At 44.6% G+C, this 27,978-nt stretch overlaps 3 protein-coding genes and 1 long non-coding RNA gene across 4 annotated transcripts; 2 read left to right on the top strand and 2 right to left on the bottom strand.

Moving 5' to 3' along the window:
- Window positions 1-11,020: 11,020 nt before the first annotated feature.
- LOC123171242 (uncharacterized) lies at window positions 11,021-12,543 on the bottom strand. Its single transcript, XM_044588830.1, has 3 exons — window positions 12,454-12,543; window positions 12,210-12,356; window positions 11,021-11,848 (listed from the first exon to the last, which is right to left on the bottom strand). Exons 1-3 carry the CDS (start codon window positions 12,541-12,543, stop codon window positions 11,177-11,179), a joined length of 909 nt encoding a protein of 302 aa, XP_044444765.1. The 3' UTR covers window positions 11,021-11,176.
- An 886-nt stretch (window positions 12,544-13,429) lies between these two features.
- LOC123167455 (probable mediator of RNA polymerase II transcription subunit 26c) lies at window positions 13,430-14,895 on the top strand. Its single transcript, XM_044585295.1, has 2 exons — window positions 13,430-13,825; window positions 13,926-14,895. Exon 2 carries the CDS (start codon window positions 14,111-14,113, stop codon window positions 14,684-14,686), a length of 576 nt encoding a protein of 191 aa, XP_044441230.1. The 5' UTR covers window positions 13,430-13,825; window positions 13,926-14,110; the 3' UTR covers window positions 14,687-14,895.
- Window positions 14,896-20,629: 5,734 nt separating this feature from the next.
- Window positions 20,630-21,291, top strand: LOC123165278 (uncharacterized). The gene is made up of 2 exons (XR_006482903.1): window positions 20,630-20,804; window positions 20,903-21,291. It is a non-coding gene; the product is annotated as an uncharacterized lncRNA (long non-coding RNA).
- A 2,739-nt stretch (window positions 21,292-24,030) lies between these two features.
- On the bottom strand, window positions 24,031-25,516 carry LOC123165277 (60S acidic ribosomal protein P3). Its single transcript, XM_044582907.1, has 2 exons — window positions 25,204-25,516; window positions 24,031-24,393 (listed from the first exon to the last, which is right to left on the bottom strand). The coding sequence occupies exons 1-2, from the start codon at window positions 25,399-25,401 to the stop codon at window positions 24,229-24,231; spliced, it is 363 nt and encodes a 120-aa protein (XP_044438842.1). The 5' UTR covers window positions 25,402-25,516; the 3' UTR covers window positions 24,031-24,228.
- Between the last annotated feature and the right edge of the window lie 2,462 nt (window positions 25,517-27,978).

Below are 27,978 nucleotides of genomic sequence, written 5' to 3'. Positions count from 1 at the left end.
TATTCAATTTTTTGCATATGTCAAATGTCTAATTTTGCACACAAGTTTGAAACAAAATATGTCCTCTAGACTGACTGGTCAAAACATCGGTCTATACCTCAAGGGGGCATTGTAAAGTATTATTTTTCCAAAAAAAAATTCATAGCCATGTTTGGCACATGTGGGTCACCATGTACAAGAAAATTTGGGTGATTTGGAGGTGGTGGAAAAAATCACGTATGTTCAAAAACTGGCTTAAGTTAGACCAAATGGCCCCTCCGGAATGCGATGATTTTTTCGACCACCTCCAAATCACCTCAGTTTTGGCACACATGATCTCTTGCACAAACAAAGCTAGTTTTCCAAGGTTTTATATTTTTTTGAATTTTTTATTAATTTATAATGCCCTCTAGACTGGCTGGTCAAAACATCAGTCTATAACTCTGGGGGGCATTGTAAAATATTCTTTTTCCAAAATTTCTTTGAAATTTCTAATGCCCTCTTATATTTGTTTATAATGCCCTCTTATATTTTCTTTGAAATTTATAATGCCCTCTTATATTTTCTTTCTATTTTTTCAATTTTTTTAATTTATAATGCCCTCTTATATTTGTTTTTTTAATGCCCTCTTATTTTTCTCTATTTTTTTATTTATAAAGTAAGGTTTCCAAGATGGCTAGGCTGGCCCATGCTTTTCCTTTTGTTTAATGCCTTCAGTTTATTTTTTTAATGCCCTCTTATATAACTTTATTAAAAATAAAGTAGATCTTATTTCAAATTCCTTTTTTTGCACACATTATTTTTAACTAGTTTTACATTACTCTTGTAAATTTACATTTAATTCCTTCACACTTTGATGATGGAATATTTGCTTTGTTATTGCAACATTGGTTCAAATGATGGAACATTTGATCTTTTTGCTTATTCAAATTACGCATTGATGGAATGTGTGAGGATGAACAATTATCAGTAACTTTACGAAACCCCTTGTAATATAATTCATGACAGCCAATTTGGAACATTGCCAGATTCAATATTTGGTATAATTGGCACATGCGCACAGCATGTTGCACTTGCGCACAGCATAGACAAGTGTTGCAGCATGTCTGAAGCAACACTGAAGCGCCATTTGTGATCATTGCACCATCGAAACAACAAGTAAACATGAAGGAAGGAAGCATTCACCACCAATAAAGTTAAGGCCAGACATATATAGATAGCATTAGGTACCAGGCAGTTCACAACAGATCCAGTTAAGACACACAATACATTACATTACATTAATAGAGGTAGTTTTTAACCAGTTCAGACCCAGATGCAGCTTTCCAAAAGTAAAACATCATCAAATATACTGATGATGAGTACGGCTTCCAGCTTCTGATGATCAGCATGATGTAGGACTAGAGGTTAGGGTTTCTCAGGACCTTCAGGAGGGCAGAATGCTCAGACCTGATCTTGTACTCATCACTGGAGATCGATGTAGCCCGGCAATGTTCCATCAGATGCTCCAATAACCCAGACCTGGGCTTGGGCTTGCTGCAGAAGGGGCAGCGGTACTTTTCCGTCCTCCAGTTGTGGTACATACTAGGTCCTTGGGTCCTGATCTTCAACACCACCTTCTCTTCAAACGACTCGACGTTCCCCTCGTCCACATCATCTCCAGATTCATACTGCACACATTAATCACTGACATTAATACATTATGCATTCAAATACTATAAACACACTAACTCAATGCACAAATAACATTTCAACTAGGCCTTACCTCATACGGCTCATCTTCATCAGAGTCATATGGGTAGAACCCAGTCTTGTCCCACTTCCTCTTGTTGCCCACAACCACAAGATCCTCCTCCTCCTGCTATATTGTCAAACAAGCACATCAATTACAATGAATTGAATTGCAGTTCAAAGAATGTCATTACACACAAAATTGTGAATGTGAACCACATTGGTATGTTGCAAGTGACCAAATGCTTTCCTTATAAATACAGAATCTAAGCAATCAATCAATAGACAAATGCTTTCCTTCATAAATGCTAATGAAAATCCAAGCTGGATTCTTGACATTCCCTGGATTAACCCAACACTTTTCTTTTGAGGGAATTCCCCCCCCCCACACACACTACTTAATGGAAACATATAGTATATTTGTTGCTAGGATCCTGCCTTGGAATGTTTACTTCACTCTTTACATATAGTATATACTAATTACAGAAGCCAACTACAAATTTTAATATGCACAAATTACTGTTTTTGGGATAATGCAGCAAAGCTCCTACACATATTAACATAATGCAGTAGTTAATTAGGAACAACTTCAACTATAAATGCATACATCTCCAACAAACATCTAAAATTTCATTACTTACCTAAACAACAACAAATTATACTATAGATGAATCTTGTATCATCTAAATCAATTCATTGGCACATCTTAATTAATGCATTCCAAATCAAATATGTTTCCATCCAGTATCATTGAACCACAGATCAAATCAAATAATCATAAATGTCAGCAGCATTGAACTACAAATCTAATAATCATATGACATCTATCTAACTTTAATTTCCCCCTTAAATAAGGTATTCAACCTCATACTAATTAAATTCTAACAAGCAAAAATTCAACTACTAATCTAATAAGCATCTGAAAAAACCCCAAGATGCTTTTATCTCTGAAGCAACGGCATTGCAGAGGATGTTCAATGTTGTCAATATCTCTGAAGCAACGACAAAATTCCACTACTAACACAAACTAAATAAGCATAGACTGCCCCTTCCCCTCGACCATGCTTCCCCTCTCCTTCAGAAGCCCCAATCCAGCACAAAAAAATCCAGCCCTTGAGAAGCTCTTTTTGATTAACATGACAACACCCAGTACAAGAGCACATCCTTCACTATATTTACAACCAAACTAATGCACCATCTAATCACCTCACGTAGACAATTTCCAAAAACACAAGGCCATGCACAACCCATCTCATAGCCTCTGCCTGACAGGCATCAATCAAGCATCAAATAACTGCAACTAGGACAACATGCATCAATCAAGCATCTAAGAATTGCAACTATGACAGCCATAATCCCTAGAACTAAGCATCCATTTAATTAATCATCAAGCCAAAGAACTAAAGCAGGCACCAACCCAAACCAATACAGAAGTATATATTTGACTCCAAACACCTAAAGAATTGCAAAAATTCCACTGCTAATCTAATAAGCATCTGAAAAAACCCCATCCCTCAATGTGGCTACTTCTAACCTAATCTAATAATCATATGTGGTCCACCATTCTTGCACGAATCAAATACGGAAAAACCCTAATGCAGAGAAAACCCTACCTCTAACAAATCTAACCAAACAAAGTTCTGGCCACAAACCCTACAATCTAAAAACTACCAACTAAAAGTTAGCCGCAGATACCTTCTGCTCCGCTTCCTCCTCGCCGGAGCCGGCCTCCACCTTCTCCACCTTCTCCACCTCGTGCACCTCGCCAGAGCCCGCCCCCACCTTTCTGCGCCTCGCCAGAGCCCGCCTCCACCTTCTGCGCCTCGCCGGAGTTCGCCAGAGCGGGCGCATCTGGCTGGACGACGCCGCTGCGGCCCGCCCCCGCCTTCTCCAGATCTCCAGCAGAGGGAGCACCGCGCTGGACGCCGGCACGCCCCCTCACAAAGGTGCCCGCAGCGACCTGCCACGCCTGCTCCACCAGATCTGCGCCCCAATCGGGGCGCTCGCCTCCTGCGTCCGCCATGGCGATGGAGAGGATGCGGTGAGGGAGACGAGGAGGTTGGAGAGGAGAGGGAGTGGGGAGTGGAGAGTGGAGAGAGGGAGACGATTCGGTGGGGGGAAATGGTGGGCGATGCGGCCGGAGGTGGTTGCCATCCACATTTATATGATGGGACAGTTTTGGCAACTACCCGTGACACGTGCTGCCCCACGCGCGGGCGGCTTCACGCGTGCACGAAAGGCCGCCGTATACAAACAAATACGTATACGGACGGGCATACGTATACGGCCGGGCATACGACCTAACCGGGCCCGTATGGGCCTCCCAGGGCTCCTCGACGGCTATACGCGGGGGCAACAAAGACGATCGTGCCCCTCGTTATGAACCGTTTTTGGTTCATCCTGGCCGTCGACGTGTTTTTCCACCCCGCGTTCAACCCAGGGGGGGAGCACCGGAGCAGAAACGATGCAGCGGCGGGTTGAAGTTGAGGTGCCGCCAGCGACGAGACGCGTGTGCAGTGGCCGCAAAGATCCCCACGGACGGACGTCACCGGCGGGGCAGCAACGGGGACGAGAGGCCGAAGCATGGACGTGCAAGTTGGCATGCTGTGTGTTTTCCGGCCTTGATTAGCAGCCCCAAATCGCCGGCGAGGTGTGTGTCTTGGCCGATCGGGCGAGTCGGACGTGCTCACGATCGATTGATTGCCGTCCTTGTCGAAACGACAGCCGTAGCGTGCCTCGCCGGTACTTTTCCATTCTCCCATCGGCGGCGGCTTGGCTTGGCTTGGCTTGGCTTGGTAAAGGAAGAAAGGAACGAGGAGCTCCAGAAAAGACGTGGTCTTTGTTGTCCGGCGGCTTGGAATTGAGGGGGAAGAAAAAGCATTGATGAAGGAGATGAGGTGCGGTGCCGAGGGGCCGACGAGGTATGCGACCCGCCCGGCGAACGCCGCAGCTCCCCAAGGACGCCGGCCACATGCATGCATGCACGCACCTCGGAACGCATACTGGGCTGGTGCTGCCGCCAAAAGATGCGTCTTTTCTGTCCCGTCGCCCTCTACCACCTCGCCGCCGATATCGATGGCAGTGGCACGACCTTCACGGTTGACGTGGACGCTGACTCGGACGCGAGGAGACGAGATCACGCGCAGGTGAGGTGTGAGTTTGAGCGGGTACTCGATCGATTGCTTGGTGGAATCAACGTATGTACGATCCCGACACTGATTGGAGATCTTGTCGCGGGCGGCGGCGGGAGAGATGAAGAAGATCGATGAGTTGGCAGGGGTCGATTGAGGAGGTCCGCAACAGAGGTGAGGTGCTCCTCGCGGACGGACGCCGGCGGCGAGGCGTCAGCCACATGCACACGCACGTCGATCGGAACGTCGCGACAATCGAGGCTTGGACGTGCACTGGTCCTGCCACCAAAAAGATTTGCCCTCTGGCACCTCACCGCCGACGCTGGATGAACGTGGACCCCCGGAGAGGAAGGAGACGAAGTCGCAGGTGAGGTGGGAGTCGATTGCTTGCTGGAATCGACAGACGTACGATCCCGTGGCACTCATCGGGGAGTTAATTGCACAGAAGTACCACAATTGGGGCATCACATGCAGATTGGTACCACGATTGCTAATTTTTGCATGTGAGTACCATGATTGCTCCAGGTTTTTTCAAATAAGGCTAAAACGCGTATTTATACGTATTGACGCTCGATCCGACAGCTCGGGCCCACCCGTCAGGTGCCACGCTGGCCAATCGGCGCGTGCCCGCGCGCTGACTAGGACGAGCCGGTGCGCTGCTGCTCTCCAACCCGGTCCGGTCGCACCAGCTCGCCCCCGCCGCACCTCGTCTCCTCACTCGCCGAACCCTAGCCTATGGCGTCGGCGACTCCGGCAGGCGGCGGCGAGGGCGTCCACGGCGGCGGTGAGATGCCATTCTGGCCTCCTAGCGGAACGGCTGGCGTCGACGGCGATGGCGGCGACGACTCCAGCTCCGCGTACTTACCGACGACGAGGAGGAGTCGATGTTACTCAGCATGGAGCAGCGGTTGCGGTTGGCGCAGCAGTGGGTGGCGAACCCTAGCAGCAGCCATCAGTTGACGCATGGACTTGGCGGCGTGCTGTAAGTACCCTTGTCCTCCTCCTGCTCTGGTTTATCCAATTGGAGATTTTTAGGGTTTGTTCATCTTCGTGTTTATCCAGTTGGGGATTAGGGTTTGTCCAATTGTAGTGACTAGTATAGGACAATTACAGTAACCTAGTAACTCAGTGTATTGCACTCTCAAATTAGTTCAATTACAGTAACAATTTGGGATTATGACCTTGTCTTTTTCCTTGATTTTGCTATTGTGCTGAAATAGTAAAGTACATTGTTCTGTACTGTAAATATTAGACTTACATGTTACTTTAGTAGCATTGTTCTGTGCTGAAATAGCATCTGTAATAGTAGAGTTAATAGTAAATATTAGACTTACAGGTTACTCTAAATTGTTCTGTACTGTACTGTTGCTCTCCAAATTAAGAGTAATTATAATGAATACATGAAATTTAATTTGTTCTGTAGTTTGGATGAAGACATTTGGCAAGTAAGGATCCATTTTGATGCAAGAGAACCATTGGAGATGAAGCTGTGTGGTTCAGATATTACTTATCTGAATTTGGTTGCAGTGATGGAAACCCAAGGATTTAATGCATATGATTGTTTGTATCACATTGAAAATCCATCTTTAGGAGAGAAAGGGCTGGATTTGGTAGACAGTCATGCAGAATTACAGAAGATAAAGAGGAAGATCCAGGACAAATTGGTGCTTGATTTGCTAGTCAGGGCTTGTCCACCCCCTGATACTGATTTTGAGTTGCAGCAATGTGAAATGCCAGAGTTGTCCACTGTGGTGTACCAAGAGCCTGTTGTTTTTGATCTGAGTGAGCCTCCTGTCTTAGCTGTTGATCAGCAAGGAGTAGTTTTTGAGAGTCAATGTAGCAACTCTAGCACACCTCATCCTGCTAGTGTTTGCACACAAGAAAGCAAGAATGCAACAGCCAAGTTGAAAGCAGTTTTGGAAGAAGAAGAAGAGGGATATCAAGGATTTGAGGCATATGAGGACAATGATGCTAATGCCTCTGATGAGGATGCTCAAATTGGAAATGACCATCATTACATGGGTGATGATGAAGATGTAGAGGTGGAAGAGGGAAAGAGACAGAGAGAGCTAGAAGTACAAGAGGAAGAATCAGATGATGAGCAATCAGAAGAGGAAGAAATGCTGCATTATGAGGGTGACACTGAAGTTGAGGACCCATTTGAGGTAGAGGAAGATAGGACTTTTGAAGAAGAAGAAGAAACTATAGTTGAACCTGTGAAGAAGAAGAAGAAGCTACCAGTTAGAAGAGGACCAACAACTAGGTCACATTGTAGTAAGCTACCAGAGGTTGAACCTGATTTCAGACCATCATCAGATGAAGAAGAGAAGGGGTTGTTGAGGGAGAGTGATGATGATGGTTTTGAGCCAGCCTCTTTTGTCCTACCAAAGAAAAGGAAGAGTAGGGCAAAGAAAAGGCCTGCTAGGAAGTGGTACAATGAGAAAATGGAGCAACCACATGAGCAACTGTGTATGAAGTTGTGTTTTAGGGATCAGCATCAATTCAGAGATGCTTTGTTGAATTTGCACATCACTCAGGCTAGGAATTTTAAGTATCACAGGAATTCAGATCAGAGGATAATTGTTGAGTGTCCAGATAAACAATGCCAGTTCTTTATGGTGGCAGCAGTTATAAAAGGGGAGAAAACCTTTGTAATTAAGAAGATGAGACTAGAGCACACTTGCCCTAGTACCACTGAGACCACCAGGGTTAGTGCTAAGTGGCTAGCACGGAAATATGAGCATCTCTTTAGATCTGATATAACTACTGGTATTCAGACAATAATTGATGCATGCATGGAAAAATATGGTGTAGATGTGCCCAAGTGCATGGCATATAGGGCAAAGAACATAGTTATTGAAGCTGTCTTAGGAGATCACAAGAAGCAATATCCTAGGCTTAAATACTATGCTCAGACTGTCATGGACACAAACCCTGGGAGTAGAGTAATAGTCACTACTGTTACTCCAGTACCAAATGCAAAAATACCCCACCCAGGCCCAAGATTCCATGCCATGTTCTTTTGCCTGAATGGAGCAAGGGAGGGGTTTCTCAATGGGTGTAGGCCATTCATTGGTTAGTTCCTGAACCTTGTGCACCATTTACATATTGTAGAGTACTCCATATTGTATATCACTTGAATGTATTTAATGTTTGGAAATGTTGATTATGCAGGTGTTGATGGATGCTTCATTAAGCTCACTACAGGAGCTCAACTCCTTGCTGCCACTGGTAGAGATGGCAACAACAACATATATCCACTGGCATTTGGCATAGTTGGACAAGAGGACACACCTAGTTGGTGTTGGTTTCTACACCAACTGAAAATTTGCCTAGGTGGAGAAGTGGGCAAGTTTGGACCTTATACTATAATGTCGGATAGACAAAAGGTATGTGTTTGCACATTTCATTTTGTTTTGCACAAGTGTTAACAGTAGCTAAGAGTTTCATTGGTGCATATTTATTTACCTTGTAGCTTAGACTTGTTAAATTGTTTGTGTTAGGGGTTATTGAATGCAGTGAATGCTGTCTTTCCAAATTGCAACCAAAGATTCTGCCTTAGGCATTTATATGCAAATTTCCAAAATGCTGGGTTTAGGGGTGAAGATATTAAGAAGTGTATGGATAATGCTAGCTATGCCTACAATGAACACAAATTTAATATTGCAATGAATGATCTTAGAGCTGAAAGTGAGGAAGCTCGGGAGTGGCTTACTGCAATACCAAAAAAAACATGGGCAAGGCATGCATTTGACACAAACTGCAAGACTGACTTGGTAGTGAACAACTTGTCTGAGGTGTTCAACAAGTACATTCTATATGTTAGGAGAAAACCTATAAGGACAATGTGTGATGGGATAAAAGATAAGCAGATGGTGAGGTGGCATAGGAACAGAGAGAGTGTAAAGGAAGCAAGATGGGATATAACACCTCATTACAGTGAGAAGCTAGAGGTTGAGAAGGAGAGGGCCAGATATTGCAAGCCAATACAGGCAGGGGTCAACTTATGGCAAGTTACAAGTGGGCAGCAAACACATGCTGTCAACCTGGAACTTGAGACTTATGGATGCAGGAAGTGGGACCTTAGTGGCATACCTTGCAACCATGCCATCTCTGCAATAAACAAGGCTAAAAGGAAACCAAAGGATTATGTCAGCAAATTCTTCAAGAAAGATTTTTATGCTGCAGCTTATGAACCAATGATCTTTCCTGTGCCTGGTGAGCATGATTGGACAAGGACCCCTGGTCCAGACATAGAACCACCTGCATTCAAAATCAAGAGAGGAAGAAAGAAAGAAAAGAGGATCAAGGGCAAATTTGAAGTACCAAAGCCAAAAGACACTTCAAGAATGGGGACCATAACATGTGGCAATTGTGGTCTCCAAGGGCATAGGTACACAAACTGTCTTAAACAGTTGGAGCCTGAGCTAGCTTTGAGGAAGAATAAGCATGTGGTAATAATTTTTCACCTTGAAATATACAAATCTTTCCTTTATTTCTTGTACATTTCTTTCTAGCATTATTAACTGTTTTCCTTTTCTTTGTAAGGCTACTCCAAGTAACTCACAGCCAAGAGCTGCTGGTCCTTCTACTACAACAACAGCAAGACAGCCAAGAGCTGCTGCCAGAGGAGCTGCCAGAGGAAGAGGAGCTGCTACTTCTACTACACCACCAGCATCTGGAAGAGGAAGAGGAAGAGGAGCTGCTACTTCTACTACACCACCACCATCTGGAAGAGGAGCTGGCAGAGGAAGAGGAGCTGGAAGAGGTGCTCCAAGGCCATTCAGTGCCCCCAGGCAATATGCTGACATTCCTACTGATGGTACACACACTGGATGGATGTCCTACTTCACTGCTAGCAGAGGAAGAGGAGCCATGTAATTTGAAATGATGTGGTGTTATTTTGGTTGAACTTGATGCTCATGTTGATGTGTTGTCGCCACTTGAGGTGGTTATCTGAATGTGGAACTTGAGGTGGTTATTGTAATGTTGAACTTGAGGTGGAGTACCAGTATTTGCAAAGCAGTAACACATTTTCAGTTACTTGTTTCAAATCAGTACCAATACTGCTGCTAGTTGTTGCATGTCAGTACCAATATTGGGGCATCACATAACATGCAGTACCACATTTGGGGATTCTGACATGTGGGACAGGTACCTCTCCTACTATTAAAGTGACAGCACAAGATCTCAGATTTGGGAACGAAACTAGGGTTCGTCCACGCAGTGTCCATTTGGAGCGCAGCAAAGGAGAAGAAGGAGAAATCTCAGCGTGGAGGCGCTGACTGGGGCCGGCGGTGGAGAGAGAGATGTCGTGGTCATCCAGTGCCGGGTCCGCTCCCGGATTTCGTCGAGCTGCAGGAAGGAGGGGAGGAGGCGCGCTCGCCGTGCGCTACCGCGAGCTCCCAATGGCATACGAGCCTCCAGTGATGTGCCACTGCTCACCTCCGAGGAAGGCGCCAAGATGGATCTCCTGGAGCAGGCAGAACCCTGGTAGGAGGTACTATAGCTGCGTGGATGCTATGGTGAGTGTTGTTTTTTTGCCTAATTTCCTTCCTTTTTCTTCTGTGCAATAGTATGTGAAATGATATATTTTTGGAAATTTGTTTCTGCATCTTAATAGCACGGTGGCTGTGGATTTGTGCAATGGCATGATGATCCATTGCCCACATTCTGGAGTGAGCTCATTGGGGATCTACGTGATGAAGTATGGAGGCTTAAAGGTGCAACTGTTGCTAGATCTGAAGATCAATTTCCAATGCTGACTCCAAGCGAAGATGATGGCACAAGGGAGGCCATGTTTCTGTCTCTGCAAACTCAACTCAGAGAGAAGAATGCAGAGATTGTAGGGATTTGGGCCAAATTTCACAATGTGTTGTTTCTTTTCACTATATTTGTGCTTGGGTTAGTTGCAGGCAAGATATTAAGTTAGTTAGTTGGTTTAGTTGCAGCCAATCTAAATGCAATGTACTGTCTGGTTTAGTTGCTCTAGTTTAAGCCAAGTTGTAATGGATCAAGTGGTAATGGATCAGTGAAGTTACCTTCTACATAATCAGCATATCCATACATAATAAGAAACTGATCACATTAGTTTCTGGAGTTCAACTCATTATAGCCATACATAACCACAATACATAGAGGAGTTCAACTTCAAATGCATAGTTCATCCTTTTCTCACAAAAGGATGAATAGCATAACTACTACATACATACACAGCCATAGTTCACCATTAGTACAAGCATACAGTACACAACCTTAGTTCCTAGATGCTAGGTCATTACACAACCATCATTCCCAAAAGGTCAGCAATGCCACTAATCTCATTTTCATCTTCTTCACTTCTCCAAGATGGCCTGAATCCCCCTGAACTTCTCCTTCAACTTTTCATTCTGAAACTCTAACTGCCACTTCTCTTCAATATGCTTTTCATTTCCCTTAAGCAGATCAGCAACCTGAAGCTTCAAGTCTAGCTTCTGTTGGGTGAGCTTCTCCTGACACTTTGTTAGCTCTGCATTCTTCAGCTCCAAATTCATACTAGTTTCAGTAAGCACTTGCTTCTCTTTCATTTTGTTCAACTTCAAGTTCTGAATGACTGTTGCTTGAGCTCTTGTTAGGTTGAGCAGCAGCTCATACTTCAGAGTAAGTTTCTGGGTCTCTTCATCTTTCTTTGCCATCTCACTTGCCATTTGTGCCTTCATATCATCAATCAGTTCTTTTCTTACCTCCTGCTGATATGTAATGGCAGACTGCAGATGTCTGAAATCCACCACCTTATCTTCCTGGAAGTTCATCAGCTCATGCACATCTTGGACTAGCTTGTCATAGTTGGCATCCAGCTTGTTCTTCTCTTCTGTCAGATGGTGGATAGTGAAAGAACTTTCAAGATTGTCATTCACCCTAGCAGTTTTGGCATCTTCAACCATTGCCCATAGCTTCAACAATGCATTCTGCATTGTTGGGGGCCACTGGTGATCAACCCATTCAACAAAGCCACAATTGCTACCTGCCTGCAAAAACAACAACAACACCAACACAGTTCATACAACAAGTAATTACACAAGATAACTGCAGTTGCCAAAAAGAATATCTAAATTTAGCATCAGACCACTACATTTAACAAGAGGAGCAGCCACTTGAGTAGCTGACTGACTAGGTTAGTTATCATTTTTAAGCTACTCTAGTACCACTATTAACCAAAATTACTATGCCATTGTACTCCAGCAAAATATACTCATGCTTGACCTAAATAAGCTACTCTAATGCCACTATGAACCAAAATGTTGACAGCAAGGAGAGTACTCCAGCAAACAGAGTTCAATATGGCACTGACAAAGTAAGAAAAAAAATCACTATGCCTACAATCCATACCGGCTGTGCACATGCTAAAAACCGCCTGCCTGTGTCTGTTCCTTCAAAGGCAACAAGCCTCTCAGATGCCATGCCGTGCTTCTCACATGGAGACATCACATCCAGCTCAAGCCCCTTGTAATCTGGATCTTCAAGGCTGAAAGGGACCTGCAGAAGCTCGCACAAAGACAATGGGCAAATCAAAACCTACCAAAATCAACCAAATCAAGAAATCCCAAATCTGTAACCCTAACCCTAAACTCACTGTAGTGACCTCGTTGAGACCGTCTGTGGAGGAAGAATGCATGTACGGGAGGCTAGACTGGTCGTCGCTGCTTTCGTCCTCCAAAACCATGGCGTCGGCGGGGCGGTGCGGCGGCCGGCAGTCGGGACGCAGGCGGCGGCGACGGAGGAAACGAGTGAGGAGAGGAGGAGGGGAGGGGAATGGTGCGGCGGGGGCGAGCTGGTGCGACCGGACCGGGTTGGAGAGCAGCAACGCACCGGCTCGTCCTAGTCAGCGCGCAGGCACGCGCCGATTGGCCAGCGTGGCACCTGACGGGTGGGCCCGAGTTGTCGGATCGAGCGTCAATACGTATAAATACGCGTTTTAGCCTTATTTGAAAAAACCTGGAGCAATCATGGTACTGACATGCAAAAATTAGCAATCGTGGTACCAATCTGCATGTGATGTCCCAATTATGGTACTTCTGTGCAATTAACTCCTCATCGGGCGATTGTAGCCTTTGCGGGTCGAGGATGGTGAGGCCCGCGCGCGCAGCACGCAATCATGCATGCATGCAGAGGATAGTAGCTAACGGCAGGGGCGGCGAGAGGAGGCAGAGCCACAGCCGGAGCATGCGAGACTCCGGCCGGCCTGGCGGTCACTTACGGCCGGCAAAGGCGTGCTCTTTGTCGTCCGGCGGGTGGCGCATTGAGCTAGCGCACAAGGCCCTCCGGCGGGACGGCCTCCGATCGAGACATGGTTGGTTTCGCCGGAAGGAGGGGAGAGAGGGCGCCGCAAGTAATTGCAGCTCAGAAAGAAGGAAAAAAAGATCCTCCCGCAAATAAAAAGAGGAAGAGAGAGAGAGAGAGAGAGAAAACGAGGGACTCACGAGAAAAGGAAAAAAGAAAACAGACTGCCCTGATCGACGTCATGATAGCGTCACGCGCGAGCCGTGTTTATATTAACGCGATTCCGTTTGGATGCTTAATGCCCCCGATTTGCAGCGGACGCAATTAATTAACGGAGGCGAAAAAAAGGCTAATCAAAGCTTCCGGCTCGCTGACACGCTACAAAGTTTATCGCTACAAAGTTTGATCGTTCGCGTGGGCGGGCGTCCCACCCGCTGGTCAACGACCTTGTTCTGCACCTGGACAAACAAGGGGATCGGCTTCTCCTTCCCTGGAAGGAGGATACCATGTGCTCCACGAGGCGGCTTCACCACCGGCGATTCGCGGCCATGGGGTTCCCGCCCCCCTCTGCTCGCGCGTGTCGGAGAGCAAGCGCAACGCGTGGAGCGCGTTTGCCGCTGTTCAATCGGATTCCGAATTCGACCGGGGGTGGCGCTCTGCTCGCCTCCGACTGGAGTACGGCCACCGCCTCGCCGGGAGATATAAGCTCCATTGGGGGCCTCGTGGTAGGCGATCGCCTTCTTGCTTCCCAATCTCTCCATCCAATCCTCCCTCCCGCTTCTCCATCCACTCCAAGATCGATCACAGGAGCCCATGGCCGCGCAGATGCTCCGCCGGTGGCAGAGCTTCTACGGCGCCTTCGACCCCGTGGACGCCGCCATCGAGGCCGCCGACCCGGACCAGTTTTCACGCCACGTGTTCCGGCGCGCGAGGGGGACCTGTTGGGGCGGCTCTGCAGCGCCGCCGACGACGACCAGGCGGAGCGCATCTGCGGGATTCTCGACGACGTCATGGCAGAGTCTCTCGAGACGCTGAGGCTGGTTCCATCATCAACGCCAGAGGCGCCCGTCTCCACGGAGCTCGCCGAGTCTGTGCGCGCGCTGCGGGAGCACGACTCGGAGCGCGTCCGCCTCCTCGCGCGCGGCATCGTGAACGCGTGGGAGGCCTCCGTCCAGGACCAGGTCGACGGCGCCGAGGTCACACCAGCCACGCCCATAAAGAAGCTGCCGCGGCCCAAGGCGGCCGGCGGGCAGCAACATGCCTCCGCCGATCCTGACGCAAAGACGAAGCGACCTCCCAAGCTCAAGCGGTTGGCGGAAATCATCAAAAAGGCGTCAGATCCCGCCGCCAGCTTCGTCGACGGTGACCGTGCCGGGTTCTGCTCGGACGAGAAGATGGAAGCCGCCAAGCGCAAGCTCCGCCAGGGTTACCAGGAAGCAGAGGACGCCAAACGGCGGCGCAGGACGCAGTTGGTGCAGGCGCCCAAGATGATGCAGCCGGCGTCTCAGAGGCAGCCAATCACGAGGTGCACCAGCTCCATGGTCAAGAACACCTTCTCGGTCAGGACGCAGCTTCACATGGCTTAGGGCTCTAGTCACGAAAAGAGAGACTAAGCAGTTGATCCAGAACTGGTGTCCCGGTCACTTTGTATACGTATATCCTTCTTCTCGAAACATGCCATACTGCAGTTGTAGCTAGCACTACTGCAAAGCAGTTGCTCGTAGCTCGTATGCACATGATCAAAAGAAGTTGATGAATTGGAAAGCAGGATTTAGTGTTAAAAATCTTTGAAATCTGCGAAGAACTTGCAAGGAAATTGCTTGTCGTGGTGGGAAAGATGTGTTTGCGTTGAATTATATAATTCTGAACGCACCTAAACAATCAACAAAGCTCCCCCTTACAATTTTGTGTTCAGAGTTGAAGTCCAAGTTGCAATTTGAATTCAATCAAAATTGGCGAAATTCTCCTCTTGTTGTTTTCTTGATATGGAATACATATGTACGATAAACCGTGATATACATTCACAAAAATATAAATATTTTCTAAGGTTTGCAAGTTGGATTGTACCAACACAAATTGCATACAAAGCAGCGGCAACGAAGATCTGGACCAGCTTATATCAGCTTTACACTTATATTTATATACAGCATTTCTGTTAAAACTTATATTTACATACAGCATGCCATTTTTGAAGTTTTTTTTGCTTTTTAATTCGCCCCAAAAATATTGTTTTTTTTTACTTTCTCACTGGGCATTTTTTTTATAAGAGGATGGCATTTTTATTATTGAGAGGATGACAGTTTTTTAAACGACATGACAATTTTATTAATAATAGGATGGTATTTTCTATTTTTAATGACAATACAGTTTTTATTAACAAGAGCATGATATTAAATTTCGTTATAATAATATAGCATTTATAATAGTGAAAGGATGACATTTTTTATTTTTAATGGCATGGCATACATTAATAAGAGCATGGGATTTTTTATATTAGTAGAATGGAATTTTTTATTGTGAGGATGTTATTTTTATTATTTAAGATGGTGGCATCTTTTTATATTGAGAGGTGGCATTTTTCTCTGCCACTTTTTTTACACACAAGATTTTTGGGTGATGACTCAGAACATGGCAACTTTTGTGGCGTTTTTTTCTTTTCATTTTTTTGTTTTTTGTGTATGGCATTTTTTAAAAGAAAAAGTCCTTAATGGCCTAGGCCAATTGGGGGCTCGCCATGGCCCTCCCGCTGGAAGGACCTCCCCCTGGCGAACGAATGCGTTCGATGGGGGTGTCGTGCATACGACGATCTATGGGATCAGCAAAGGCCCCTTTACGGTTCGACAAAGGAGATCGCCGAGCACAGAGAGCAGAACTAGCAGAATGCACGAGGTTTACTTAGGTTCAGGCCGTTGTGAAGCGTAAAACGCTACTCCTGCCTTGGTGGATTGATTATATGAGCACAAGTACAAGGGAGCGCAATCCCGGCAAGGTTGCGGGGGGGGGGGGGGGGGGGATGTTGCTATGCGCGTGTTTGTGCAAAGTGTCGACCTTTGTAAAAGGTAGCCATGAGCCTCCTTTTATAGGGAATGGGATAACCACAGTGGCAAAATGGTAAACATACACTGTAAATAGTGGCTACAGTGCCATGCACCTAACTCTGACGGATAAAAGCATTGAATGCACCGTGATGTGTCTTGTGGATGGAACTCCCCGGCAAGGATTTCCTCTCCTTCTGTGTCGTTTGTCCATCTACCCCTTATTCCTTTGACATGCCCCTGGGACGGGTGTCATTAAAGTTGTCTTCAAAGCGGCGAGCTGACACGTGCCCAGACATATCTTACCTAACTACCTACCCGCTCGACACCTACGCGACAAGTGACAAGCTAATCGCTGAGGTAGAACGGTGACGACGTAGTGGAATCGTGCCGGACTCGGAGCTTGCCGGGTCTTCGCTATCTTGCCGACAAGTGGGCTTGCCGGGCATTCCAAGCCTGATCTTCTGTACTCTTCTGTAGTACTTCTCAATCACCTGCCTGGAGGTCTTCTTTGTATCTATGGATTAGCTTACTGCAATTCTCCGGCAAGCCTTGGCACTAGGGAGGCTGCTACCATTTGTGCAGAAGTCCGGGGTACTGAAATACCTAAACTTTAGTACACCGACAGGGGGGGCTCCTCCTAGCGACTGTTCGACAGCTAAAGGGTCCTAATTTTAATGTAGAAAAGGTTATGTTACAAAGAATAAAATCCAAGCTCGTGCCATCTTTCATGTAGAAGTAATATTTACAGTTGTACACGACTGCCCTTTTATACATGACGTGGCGACAATGTTCACATTCCAACCCCTGATTCAGCTCATATCCGCAGACCAAGAGCACATAAACAAGGGCACAGAGACCCTCAAGCACCTCTCTCTATCCTTTCTATCACCAAATGGTCCGCAATACCTGAACTTCAAATTAGAGACGCAGTGTCCCACCATAATGTTGAGTGATGGAATCCTACAAGAGGAACAAACAGTTACTGGGATGGGCTTTCACTCGATCGGTTTGACAAGTTTGTGGACAAAAAATGTCCAGAATCTGAATTACTGAGTTGATGTGTCTAGTTGCATCCACCTTGCAAATTTATGTACGTGCAGCGCAATTTACTCGAATTTCAAAATATAGTAGACATTTAAAACTTAAATAGAAACAACTATAAAGTTTATAATCAGAACAAAGATGAAGGTGGACAAATCTCTGGTTCCATCTAAAAACTAAGAAGGTAGTTTATCCCTCAAAATTGTGAAAGCCAAAAGTGATAAATCAAAGGACTCAAAGGCCAACCATAACAAATACAGAGGTAAATCTTAACAATATCGTCCACAAACAATTTTGTAACGCCCAATATGCGGTATTATCCTCAAGGAACTTGGAAGTCCCGCCAAGGATAGAAGCGCATATCGGAGACGCTTCGCAAGGTGGATATCATTACAACATATCATATACCGAATAGATGAGAATATCATATAAAGGCTTACACTCGCCACAAGCTACAACATGAATATCTCAATACATCAATACATATCAATCATCATACAGAAGAACAGGATCCGGCTACGGATGAAATCAAATGAAAAGAAGAATGACGTCCACCCTGCTAATCACAGGCTGCCAACCGGGAACCCATCTTATGATCGTCGAAGAAGAAGAAGAAGAAGAACTCCAAATAAAACAAGCATCGCTCTCACGTCAAAGCATCGCTTTACTTGTACCTGCACCTGTTGTTGTAGTAATCTGTGAGCCATGGGAATTCAACAATCTCATTACCATGGGTATCAAAACTAGCAAAGCTTAATGGGTGTGGAATGGTTAAGTGGTGAGGTTGCAACAAGCACTAAGCATTTGTATGTGGCTAACTTACAAGTACAAGAATAAGAAGAGTAAACTACGCATAAACGGGCGTGAACTAGCAATGATCAAGAAGCGATCCTGAACACCTACTCATGAGTCATGTCATAACCCAACTGTGTTCTCTTCCCGAACCCCCTCAAAAATAGATGATCACGGTTACGCACACGGTTGGTGTATTTTAGTTGAGTTTAGTTAAGTTCTCTACAACCAGATATTATAAATTTTCAAGTCGCCACATAACTGCAGGCACAGCTTTCCGAAATATTTAACTATGCAGGGATGCTCCAACTCGCCCATCATAAATTAACAGAAGTTGCGTTGAAAGACCTCAACCTCGGGATAGCCCGAAGTATCCTCGAAATCCCGGTGCACAAGACATTCGGCTAAGGTAAAACAAAACCAGCAAGACCTCCCGACGTGTCGATAAGGCTAGGAGCAAGGAGACTAGAAGCAAGGAGACCGTGAAGTGTTATACCGAACACATGTGACAGTAAGGTTCGGTAGGGTAACATGGATCATATCCTTGGGGATACATGAGGTGTAGTCACTAAACGTCGAAAGCTCTTGTCTGATTTTATTATCTTAATTACCGGGGCAACCCCGCGCGACAGATAGGGCTTCCAGTCAATGGCTGACCCAGGAATGAGGCAAGGCCCAGGCGAACTGGGCCAAGGCCCAGGCAGCTCTGTTGACTGTAGCAATTTACTGTAGCTACAGTGCACAAGTATATGAAGGACATGGGCCCTCACGCCCCAGGCCGCCACCCCTTCTGCCTGGGGCCTAAATCTGCCCATGCTTGCAGTAGACAACTGATTCTTGATGCAGGCACTTGTGTCGGTCAAGATGTTATTTGACACATCCCCCACTTTGATCCGTAACAAGCACATCTCGATGGGTGAATTCCAGCGCACAAATTAAGATCATATCTGGTCCCAACACAAATACATGGTTGTAAGTATTAAGACCTCGTACCCGTACCTCTTTTTATTATAAGTATTTGAATCACTGTTTGCTTGCTTGATCCGGTCAAAAGCTGGATTTGACACTTTGGACAAAAGCTTGCTAGAGACCATCGCTTCAAGGGAATCTTCCTCTCGTGGGTTCGATAACCCAGGGTCACCTTTGGGAAGTAGGTGCGGATACACTTTTTTGTTCCATTACGGGATCAATAAAAGGAGGTATCATTAACCCACCACTCCTTGATGGAATGCTCTAAATGCCATGCTGCTGTAAATGCAATCTCTAGGAACGGTGGAACTGTAGAAACATAAAACCGAGAAGCAAATGATATAACTAGACAAAGCAAAATGTCATTATATCCTATTTGTGTTAGTCAAACATGTAAACAATAACACACATAAAACATATGTATCAACAACCTGGGGCGCCTTTCACCAATAACACACATATGTATCAACAACCTATAGGGCACCTTTCACATCTCAGAGTGTATTTTTCAGTATAAAACATATCATTGCATTGTCTTGTTGTATACACTTGCATCTTCTAGATAAATACAACATTTATGTTTGATTTTTAAAGTTTCGTCTAAGTAATAAGACACCGTTGTGAGTAGTAGTGCAAACATGGGTGTGGTGTTTCAGCTTGCGAGCACACATGCACTCTTTATCTGGGCAGTTGACTTGCCTCTATCGATGTGATGCAATTATGAGCTGGCCAGGGACACGAGTGCCACAAAAGTAAGTAAATGAGGGATGCGGTGTTTCTGCTCACGAGCACACATGCGCCTTTATCTGGGTGGTTGAGTTGTCGCTGCTGATGTGATGCATTTAGGGCATGGCCATCGCGTCGCCTCAAACCTGCTAACCCACGCGCCAACTAGGTATGGATGCCACGATGGCAGTGCAACTTGCAGACGACAGGTACAGCTTGCAGCGGAGACGGCCTCTTCAGTTGATAAAGTGAGAAAAGTTAAGTGAGAGAGAGAATGGGGAAGGAAAGGAGAGAAATGGGACCTTGCTGCTTGTGTCTACCATCCACTTCTCTACGCTTCATGGAGCTTCCCGACGCTATGTAGGCCCACCAGATGGTAGCTTGCATTGGGCAATAGAAAATTTTATATAGTGGTTTTAGATTTTTATGCCTAGGTGGACTATGGGGAAGCACCAGACTGTTGCCACCATAGCTCATGCCCTTATGAGCTGCAAGATACACGAGCACCAAAAAAAGAAGGAAACAAGGAAATACAATTGAGTTGTGGGCCAAGACGAAGACGGAGGAGACGCGGTGGCCAAGGACAGCTAGTCGAGCCGTGGCTCTGGACGTCGGTCATCTTCCCGATCCATAGATCAGGAAAGTTGCTTTTTGTTATCTTCTACCGACGATGGAGTAAATGACTAGATTTGGTGGCAGGTGGTGGGCGAGTGGGGTAGTACTGTCGTCTTCTACCTCACGTTGCTGGATTTTTCAATTAGATAGAATGCTCGTGCACAGAACAACACTTTCGTGCAAACATCATATCATGTCTCGTAGCAACAGCGCACACACTATCCAACAACCTCTAGTGTTCTTTATCATGTCTCAAAGTGTCCTTTTTTCAGCGTATGACACATCACTACATCATCTAGATATACACGACTATATCTTCCACTAAAAGACAACATCTTCTGGTTTATTGTAAGGTTTCATTATCCCTATATCTATAAGAAGGGATCGATGGCACTACTAACTTCACCTATTTCGATTCCTTCCTTCTCTTCTTGGGTGTTCATTCTTGGATACATGAAGGTCCACAAGGTGAAGATGCCTGGCTTGTGCTTGGTGTTGTTCATGGTGGCCATGTTGCTTCCCGGTAAGCCTTGCCCGAAATAATTATCTACAGACTATAATAGATTGCTGATGTTCTATGTTCTGTGTTGTTACCCAAGTGTTGTCCATATTCAATTGCAGGATCTGAAGGCAAAATTTGCAAGGAGTATAGCAAAACCTACACTGTTTCTGAATGCACAAGCAAACCATGCGTCGAGCACTGCCATGATGAGGGTTTCGCTGAAGGGGAGTGTAAAACAAGTGAGTATGAACTTGATGATTATCGATTCTGTCTCTGCAAGAAACAATGTTGATGATGCTTCAAGATGTCAAGCAATAATAAGATCTTGAGGCGGAGCTATCTGTAACATCCCAAAATATTCCGATTTTGGAATGTTAAATAAATAAAAGATACATGACAGGTGGTTGCATCTTGTAAGGGACTCGGCTCAATTGATAGACAGATGCCCGCATGTTGTACTTCCGGCAATACAAGTCACAAACTATGCACATTGACCATTTGAAGAACATTTAGGCCCTCTTTTGATTTGCAGGATTTTCAAAACATAGGAGCAGGAAAAAAATACAGAATATGAATGGCATGTCCACTTCAATCCTATACGATTAGGATAGAGTTTTGATGCCATAGGAAAAACAAAGAAATTGTAAATAGGTTTGAATGAATGCTAGATTTCAATGAAATGGAGTACACTTATTCCACAGGAAACAATTCTATAGAACGAGCATAGGAAAAAATCTTAAGGATTCTAACCCTCCAAAATCCTATGAAATCCCTTTAAATCAAGGACCTAAGTATCACACGTGTGACATGAACATATGGCAACTCCGAATGTTTTTTATGGCAAGTTTACTGAGGTGAGGATGACAACTTTTTTGAGGAAAGGCCATCATGGCTAACTTTATTGCTCTTAAACAGGAATTGCAAAAACCAGACAAGCCGGAAGCTCGTTAGTCCAAGAGCTACAAACCTTATTACAAAAGCAATAACTAGCTAGCACATGCCCTGCTTGATTCGAAGAACGAACACAATATTTAAAGATAACCTTCCCAATTAACAAAAACACATCGATGCAGCCGAGTCCCACCATACCGATTGTCCCGAGCAATAGTCAATAACAATTGAAGAATCTGATTCCGCCTCCACCCGGTTGAATCCCTTCTCACTCTGACGAGAGGATGGCAACTTCATTTATGAACCATCACAAAAAAATAGAATGGCAAGTTTCAGTTTTGTTTTTGGGTTTATTTTTGGCGGGTACTAGGCACCATCCGGATGTACCGAAGAAAAGAACACCTGCCTTCTCCACCGCCTGATTAATCCTGATCAGAGCATCCCTCTAGTCTAAGCCCACGCCATTAAACGTCGATGTACCCGCTCGCAGGGTTTGTTTTTTATGGCTACTAGGCACCATCCGGATGTATCGAAAAAAAGAACACCTGCCTTCTCCATCGCCCGATTAATCCTGATCAGAGCACCCCTCTAGTCTAAGCCCATGCCATCAAACGTCGATGTACCCGCTCGCAGCATGGCCATCGCAGCCAAGACACCATCACAACACCATGGTGTCGTGGAAGCACATTGTCGCCGCAACCCGCCGAGACATCGCAGCATCACCACGCCGGCGAGCATTGCTGCAACGACTCACCGCCAAACACCATTGCTGCAACTCCCTCGTCGCAGCAATCGACGTAGTTGCAGCTGGCTTCTCTGGCCGTCGCCTCTGCTGCAACCCCCCTCGTCACAGAAGTCGGCTCGTCGCCAACCACCGTTACAACTCCCCTCGTCATAGCACCGCCGCTTCCATCGTCGTACCCGCCGTTGACCTTGCAGCATCTCACCGTCGAGCTTCTTCGTATGTCGTTGCAGCATTGCCATCTTGCCGGAGTGGTTCTCGCAGCTCGTAGTGGCACGGTGGTGTCCTCACCGCAACTCGGCCTTGCGCGTGCATCGCATCATGGCGGCCTGCCGACGTCCCTGCAACTCTGCCTCGCAGCATGCGTCAAAGCATGTCGCTATCTCACGCAACGCGGCGGCGCAGCTTGCAGCACCGGTGAAGCCTCCCCGTTCTCCGTGGGATCACATCGCTGGCGACCATGGATCGAGAGGAGCGCGGAGCTCGCATCTCGTGTGTGAGCAGGAAAGAGGATAAGGAAAAGGAGAGGTTGTCGTCACGCGTCAAGAGGAGTTAAGGAAGGAAGAGAGGGCATGTGGGTGGGCCCCGCGCGACGCGTGTCGCATGGACGAGCAGGCTGCCGAACAAGTGTTGTGCATCCGGTTGTAATCAAGCAGTTTCCTTTGTTTTTTTTTCTTTTCGGATGGCAACTTTAGTTGTAAAAAACGTCAAGACCGGAGTACTTCATGCACTTATCATTTGGGTAAATCAAACACTCTGCTGCAGTTGTTCCAGGAGTACAAAGTATTCAGTGTTTTATACCAGACATGGTAAATCAAACACTCTGCTGCAGTTGTTCAAGAAGTACAAAGCATTCGATATTTTATACTCCTCCGTTCCTAAATATGAGGGGTTATTTGGATTGTGACTATCTTTGTCATATGTTGTCACATGATTTTTGCCACATTTGCCTTACTTGAGTTGCTTAAATTGTTAGCCACACTTTGACTTGCCTAAGGGAATCTTGTCATACTTTTTGTGTCTATGACATATGGGGTTCACTGCTTATAAAAAATTTCTTGTCTTAAGTAACCAAACACCTATCTAATTTGGTCAAACTTGCCTAAGATTTAGGTGTGGCAAAGTGTGACAAGGAACCAAACAACCCCTAAGTCTTCATAGAGATTACACTATAGACAAACAACCCCTAAGTTTTTGTAGAGATTTCACTATGGACATAGAGATTACACTATGGACAAACAACCCCTAAGTCTTCGTAGAGATTTCACTATGAACAACGTATATATAGTCCACAGTGAAATATCTACACTTATTCATCGAAAAAAAGAAATCTCTACACTTGTATTCAGAAACGGAGGGAGCACCAGACATCCAAATCTCTCATTTCGCTTTCCTGTCGAACACTCTACGGGCAGGGCTTATTTCAGTCCTTCAGTTGTTCAGTATGCAATCTTTCATACCAGACATCCAAATCTCTCACTTTGCTTTCCTGTCGAAGCACAGAATATGGACACCACATTCATCCCAGTGGCGAGAATAAAACGAACACTAGATTTAACATGCAAAGCAAATCAAGGCAATGATACCCTCAAGCATTTCAGGACAGAGCAAAAATTCTGAACTGGCAAGACTAAAGCCATATTAGGATATTCCTGCATAATAACATAACCAAATCCTCACATGAACAGAAAGTACCACATACATCCCTTGACAATCAAACTAGGCAGGTTCACAAACCCTGTGGGCATGGCATCAAAATTACTGCGGCAATAGGACCATGTCATTTCTGGCAAGCAACAGGGTAAAGAAGATCTAATCGAAGAGGGAGAAGCCAAGGTCATCCTCGCTCTCCTCCTTCTCCTCTTCCTTCTTCTCCTCACCCTTGGGGGCCTCGGCGGCAGCTCCACCTGATGCAGCGGCACCACCTGCAGCAGCACCACCACCGATCGGACCAGCAGAGGCGCCACCAATGACCACCTGCATTAATTTTCATATATGAGCATTTCAACTCTATTTATCAATACAAGTCTTTCTCTTGGGACGATTAAGAAAACAAGTTAAAGCAAGACTAGCTATCAGCTGTATAAAAATTTAGCTGGTTGACACAACATGCATAATTATCATTTAAGACCGACTTCCAATGTGTAACGGTCACTTGGTTTGGTTCAGCAACAAATGCAAGAAAATTGACAAAAGGACCACCTTAATGTGCTAGTAACTTGTTATGTCACACTTGTGAATAAACAAACTTGCAATCTCTAGCAATGGCGAACTATAGAGACAGAAAAACAAAGAAGCAAATGATATACAATTATACAAGACAAAGAGATATTATATCCTATGTAAACAACCTTTTCTGCAACCTAGTGATAATTAGGAAAAAGAACTGTTACGAAGATCTGCTCTACGCACTAATTAAGCCATAACCCATTGACTGAAACACAAACAACTAAATAATTTTTGCCTCGATTCACTGATAAAATGCCAACTCGAAGAACTTAATACAGCATCTGGGCCAACGTTTTGTAGCTACCATAAATTAAAACAGATCCTCATCCAGAAAGGCCTAAGATCTTAAATAGAACAGACCGTCGGATCTAAGTAAATAACTAACACGCTACTAAATGCATACCGCAGAATCTGTAAAAAAAAGCTTGGTATTGTTATTAACGAATCATCAGAACTCATGGATCGGAACTAATTAAGTACATACACGAAGGCGCAGGGTATAGTCAGATCAGCAGTACGCAGCACAGAATTTTAGTGAGCGCGGGAAGGGGTCCGGACCTGGAAGATGGCGGACTTGGGGGAGACCATGGTGAAGGAGGACTGGACGCCACCGGACTTGTCCTCGGCGCAGGCGGCGGACACGAGCTGGCGCTGCAGGTCGTAGGGGGTGGCGGCGGAGGCCTCGAGCTCGCCCTTGTGCTGCTTGGCCGACCACTCGGCGCCGGAGTCGCGGCACACGAAGGTGAAGACGCCCATGCCTGCGGTCTCTGGAGAGTGCGGCGGCGGCGGGGGAGGAGGAGGAGGCGTCTGGAGCTTGGTGGTGGGATGCGAGAGACCCGAACCCTAGCTCGGGGTGGGCTTATGTAGTGGTGACTGGCCAGGATTGCAACTATTATTGGGCCGGATTAGATTATTGTTGGATTGGGCCTTATAAACAACACAGGGCCATAGTGATCTATCTGTTGCGCCGTAACAACATTCTGGGCCTAAATATTACTCCCACGGGAGCTATGATGTCTCGATCGCCAGGGCTATTTCTCGCCCATTGGGTTGGGAACTTGGAAGAGCTACGGCAGCTATTGGACTGGTCTGTTAAAACGGTACTCCCTCCGTCCCATAATGTAAGACGCTTTTTGACGTCTTACATTATGGGACGGAGGGAGTATTATTTAAAAAGGTTCTATAGACCAGTTTTGACAAAATATAGAACCTTCCAATGGTTTTTTAGTTTTCTGTGTGCCCTGTATTGTTTTTTTGTTTTCGCCTATTTTATTCAATTTTCTGTCTCCTTTTCAATGGTTTCCTTTTGGGTTTCGGTGTTTTATGTTTCCTACCTATTTTTATTTTTATGGGTTTTTATTTTTAAAATATTATGAACATAGATATACTTTTTATACATATTGTACATTTTTCATATACATCAGGAACATTTTTATGCATATTATATTTTTTTAAATTTATGATCAACATTTCCTTTGAAATATACTCCCCCCCGTCTTAAAATAAGTGTCTCAACGGAATACAACTTTGTACTAAAGTTAGTACAAAGTTGAGACATTTATTTTGGAAGGAGGGAGTAAGTGTTGATATCCACCTTTTCATACACTTTGTAAGGAACAAATTTCTTATAAATATTTGAAAAAAAACCTAATTAACATTTTTTTTGAAATATGTACTTTTATGTCCATTTTTTCCATACGCATTTTACACTATTCATATGCACCTGGGACATTTTATTATACACGTTTCATCTTTCAAATATATGTTTTTGAACTTTTTTTAATATGTGTTAAACATTTTTTTTTCAAATACACATTGATCATTTTTTCCAAAGATTAGAAACAATTTTTATAACTACATGAATAGATTTTTTACATTGTATAAATATTTTTTTGAAACTGTAATGAACACATTTTTTGAAATGTGTGAACATTTTTTTAAATGTCAAGTACATTTTTTGAATGGTACGCAATAATTGTTAATTAAGAAAACATATTTTACATTGTGTAAACATTTTTTCACATGTCATGTATATTATTTTGAAATGTGAGAACATTTTGAAGTTGCCACGAACTTTTATTTAATGTTTACTAACATTTTGAGAAGTTTTGTTGACATTTCTAAAATACTATGTCAACATTTTTCTAAACACGCAATGCAAAAAAAAACTATTTTCCACTTCAAATATATAAGTTTTTCTAGTAAACTTCAAGAATCTATACATAATGTCTGCCTAATACTCCCTCAGTTCCTAAATGTAAGTCCTTCTAGAGATTTCAATATGGACTATATACGAAACAGAATGTGGATTCACTCATTTTCTTCTATATATAGTCCATATTGAAATCTCTAAAAGAACTTATATATAGGAATGGAGGGAGTAATAAAGTAAGGAGTGCTTCCTGCTTCCTGCGGTCCGTCATGTAATTTTGCAGAAAAACCCTTGCATTTTCTAGGAATTAACCCAAAGTACACACTTAAGTCACAACCGAACCATTATCTTGCATTTTTTGGAACCCCCCCCCCCCCCTACCTTTTTAGGCAATTCACCTGCGGATCATATTTAAGTCAACAAATGCTTTTATAAATGATACATATCTTTTAAGCTGTAACTCTATTTTTAACATGTTATATATAAAATTTGATTAGAAAAATGTGTAGAGTCTAAATATGATGTTATTTTTACCTATTAAATATTATTTGGGAAGCAAACTATAATCTATAGCGCATGATTCGTTTAGGATTAACCACGTTCAAACATGCTTTGGTTTTGTATGAACACTCAGGCCACCGCCGGCGAGGGTAAGCAGGAGGATAAGTAGCAACACAAATGTGATGCCCCAATAAAATAAAGGACATGGACGTATTGCGGTCTTGAGTGATGGTTACTGGGTTAAGAGCACGTGTTATTTTTTTCTCCCGTTACAATGCACGGGCTATTTTGCTAGTAATAATAAAGTAAGGAGTGCTTCCGGCGGTCCGTCACGCAATTTGCACAAACCCCTTGATTTTTTTGTGAATTAACCCGCACACACTTAAGTCACTGTGACACCCAAAATTTTGGCCTTATTTTTATTTATTAAAATATTGCCAGGAAATAAAACTTTTCCCAATTGTCAAGTTTTACCTTTGTGACTTTTGGATTTATGCCCCTAGTGGGGAAAAACCTTCAAAGGTATTGTTGGACTTGATTTCTCTCTATAATAAAACAATTATGTATCAGTGGATTCAAATGTTGCAAGATTTATTTTCTCAAAACTTTGCCCTTATAAAATGATTTCTTTTGCATTTGGAGCCCATTTGCACTACAACCATTGGATAAATGCTTCTAAA

Source organism: Triticum aestivum, chromosome 7D, assembly GCF_018294505.1.
Source record: "Triticum aestivum cultivar Chinese Spring chromosome 7D, IWGSC CS RefSeq v2.1, whole genome shotgun sequence".
Lineage (NCBI taxonomy): Eukaryota > Viridiplantae > Streptophyta > Magnoliopsida > Poales > Poaceae > Triticum > Triticum aestivum.
Note: the sequence above shows the minus strand (reverse complement) of the source record. Positions and strands in the feature narration are given on the sequence as shown.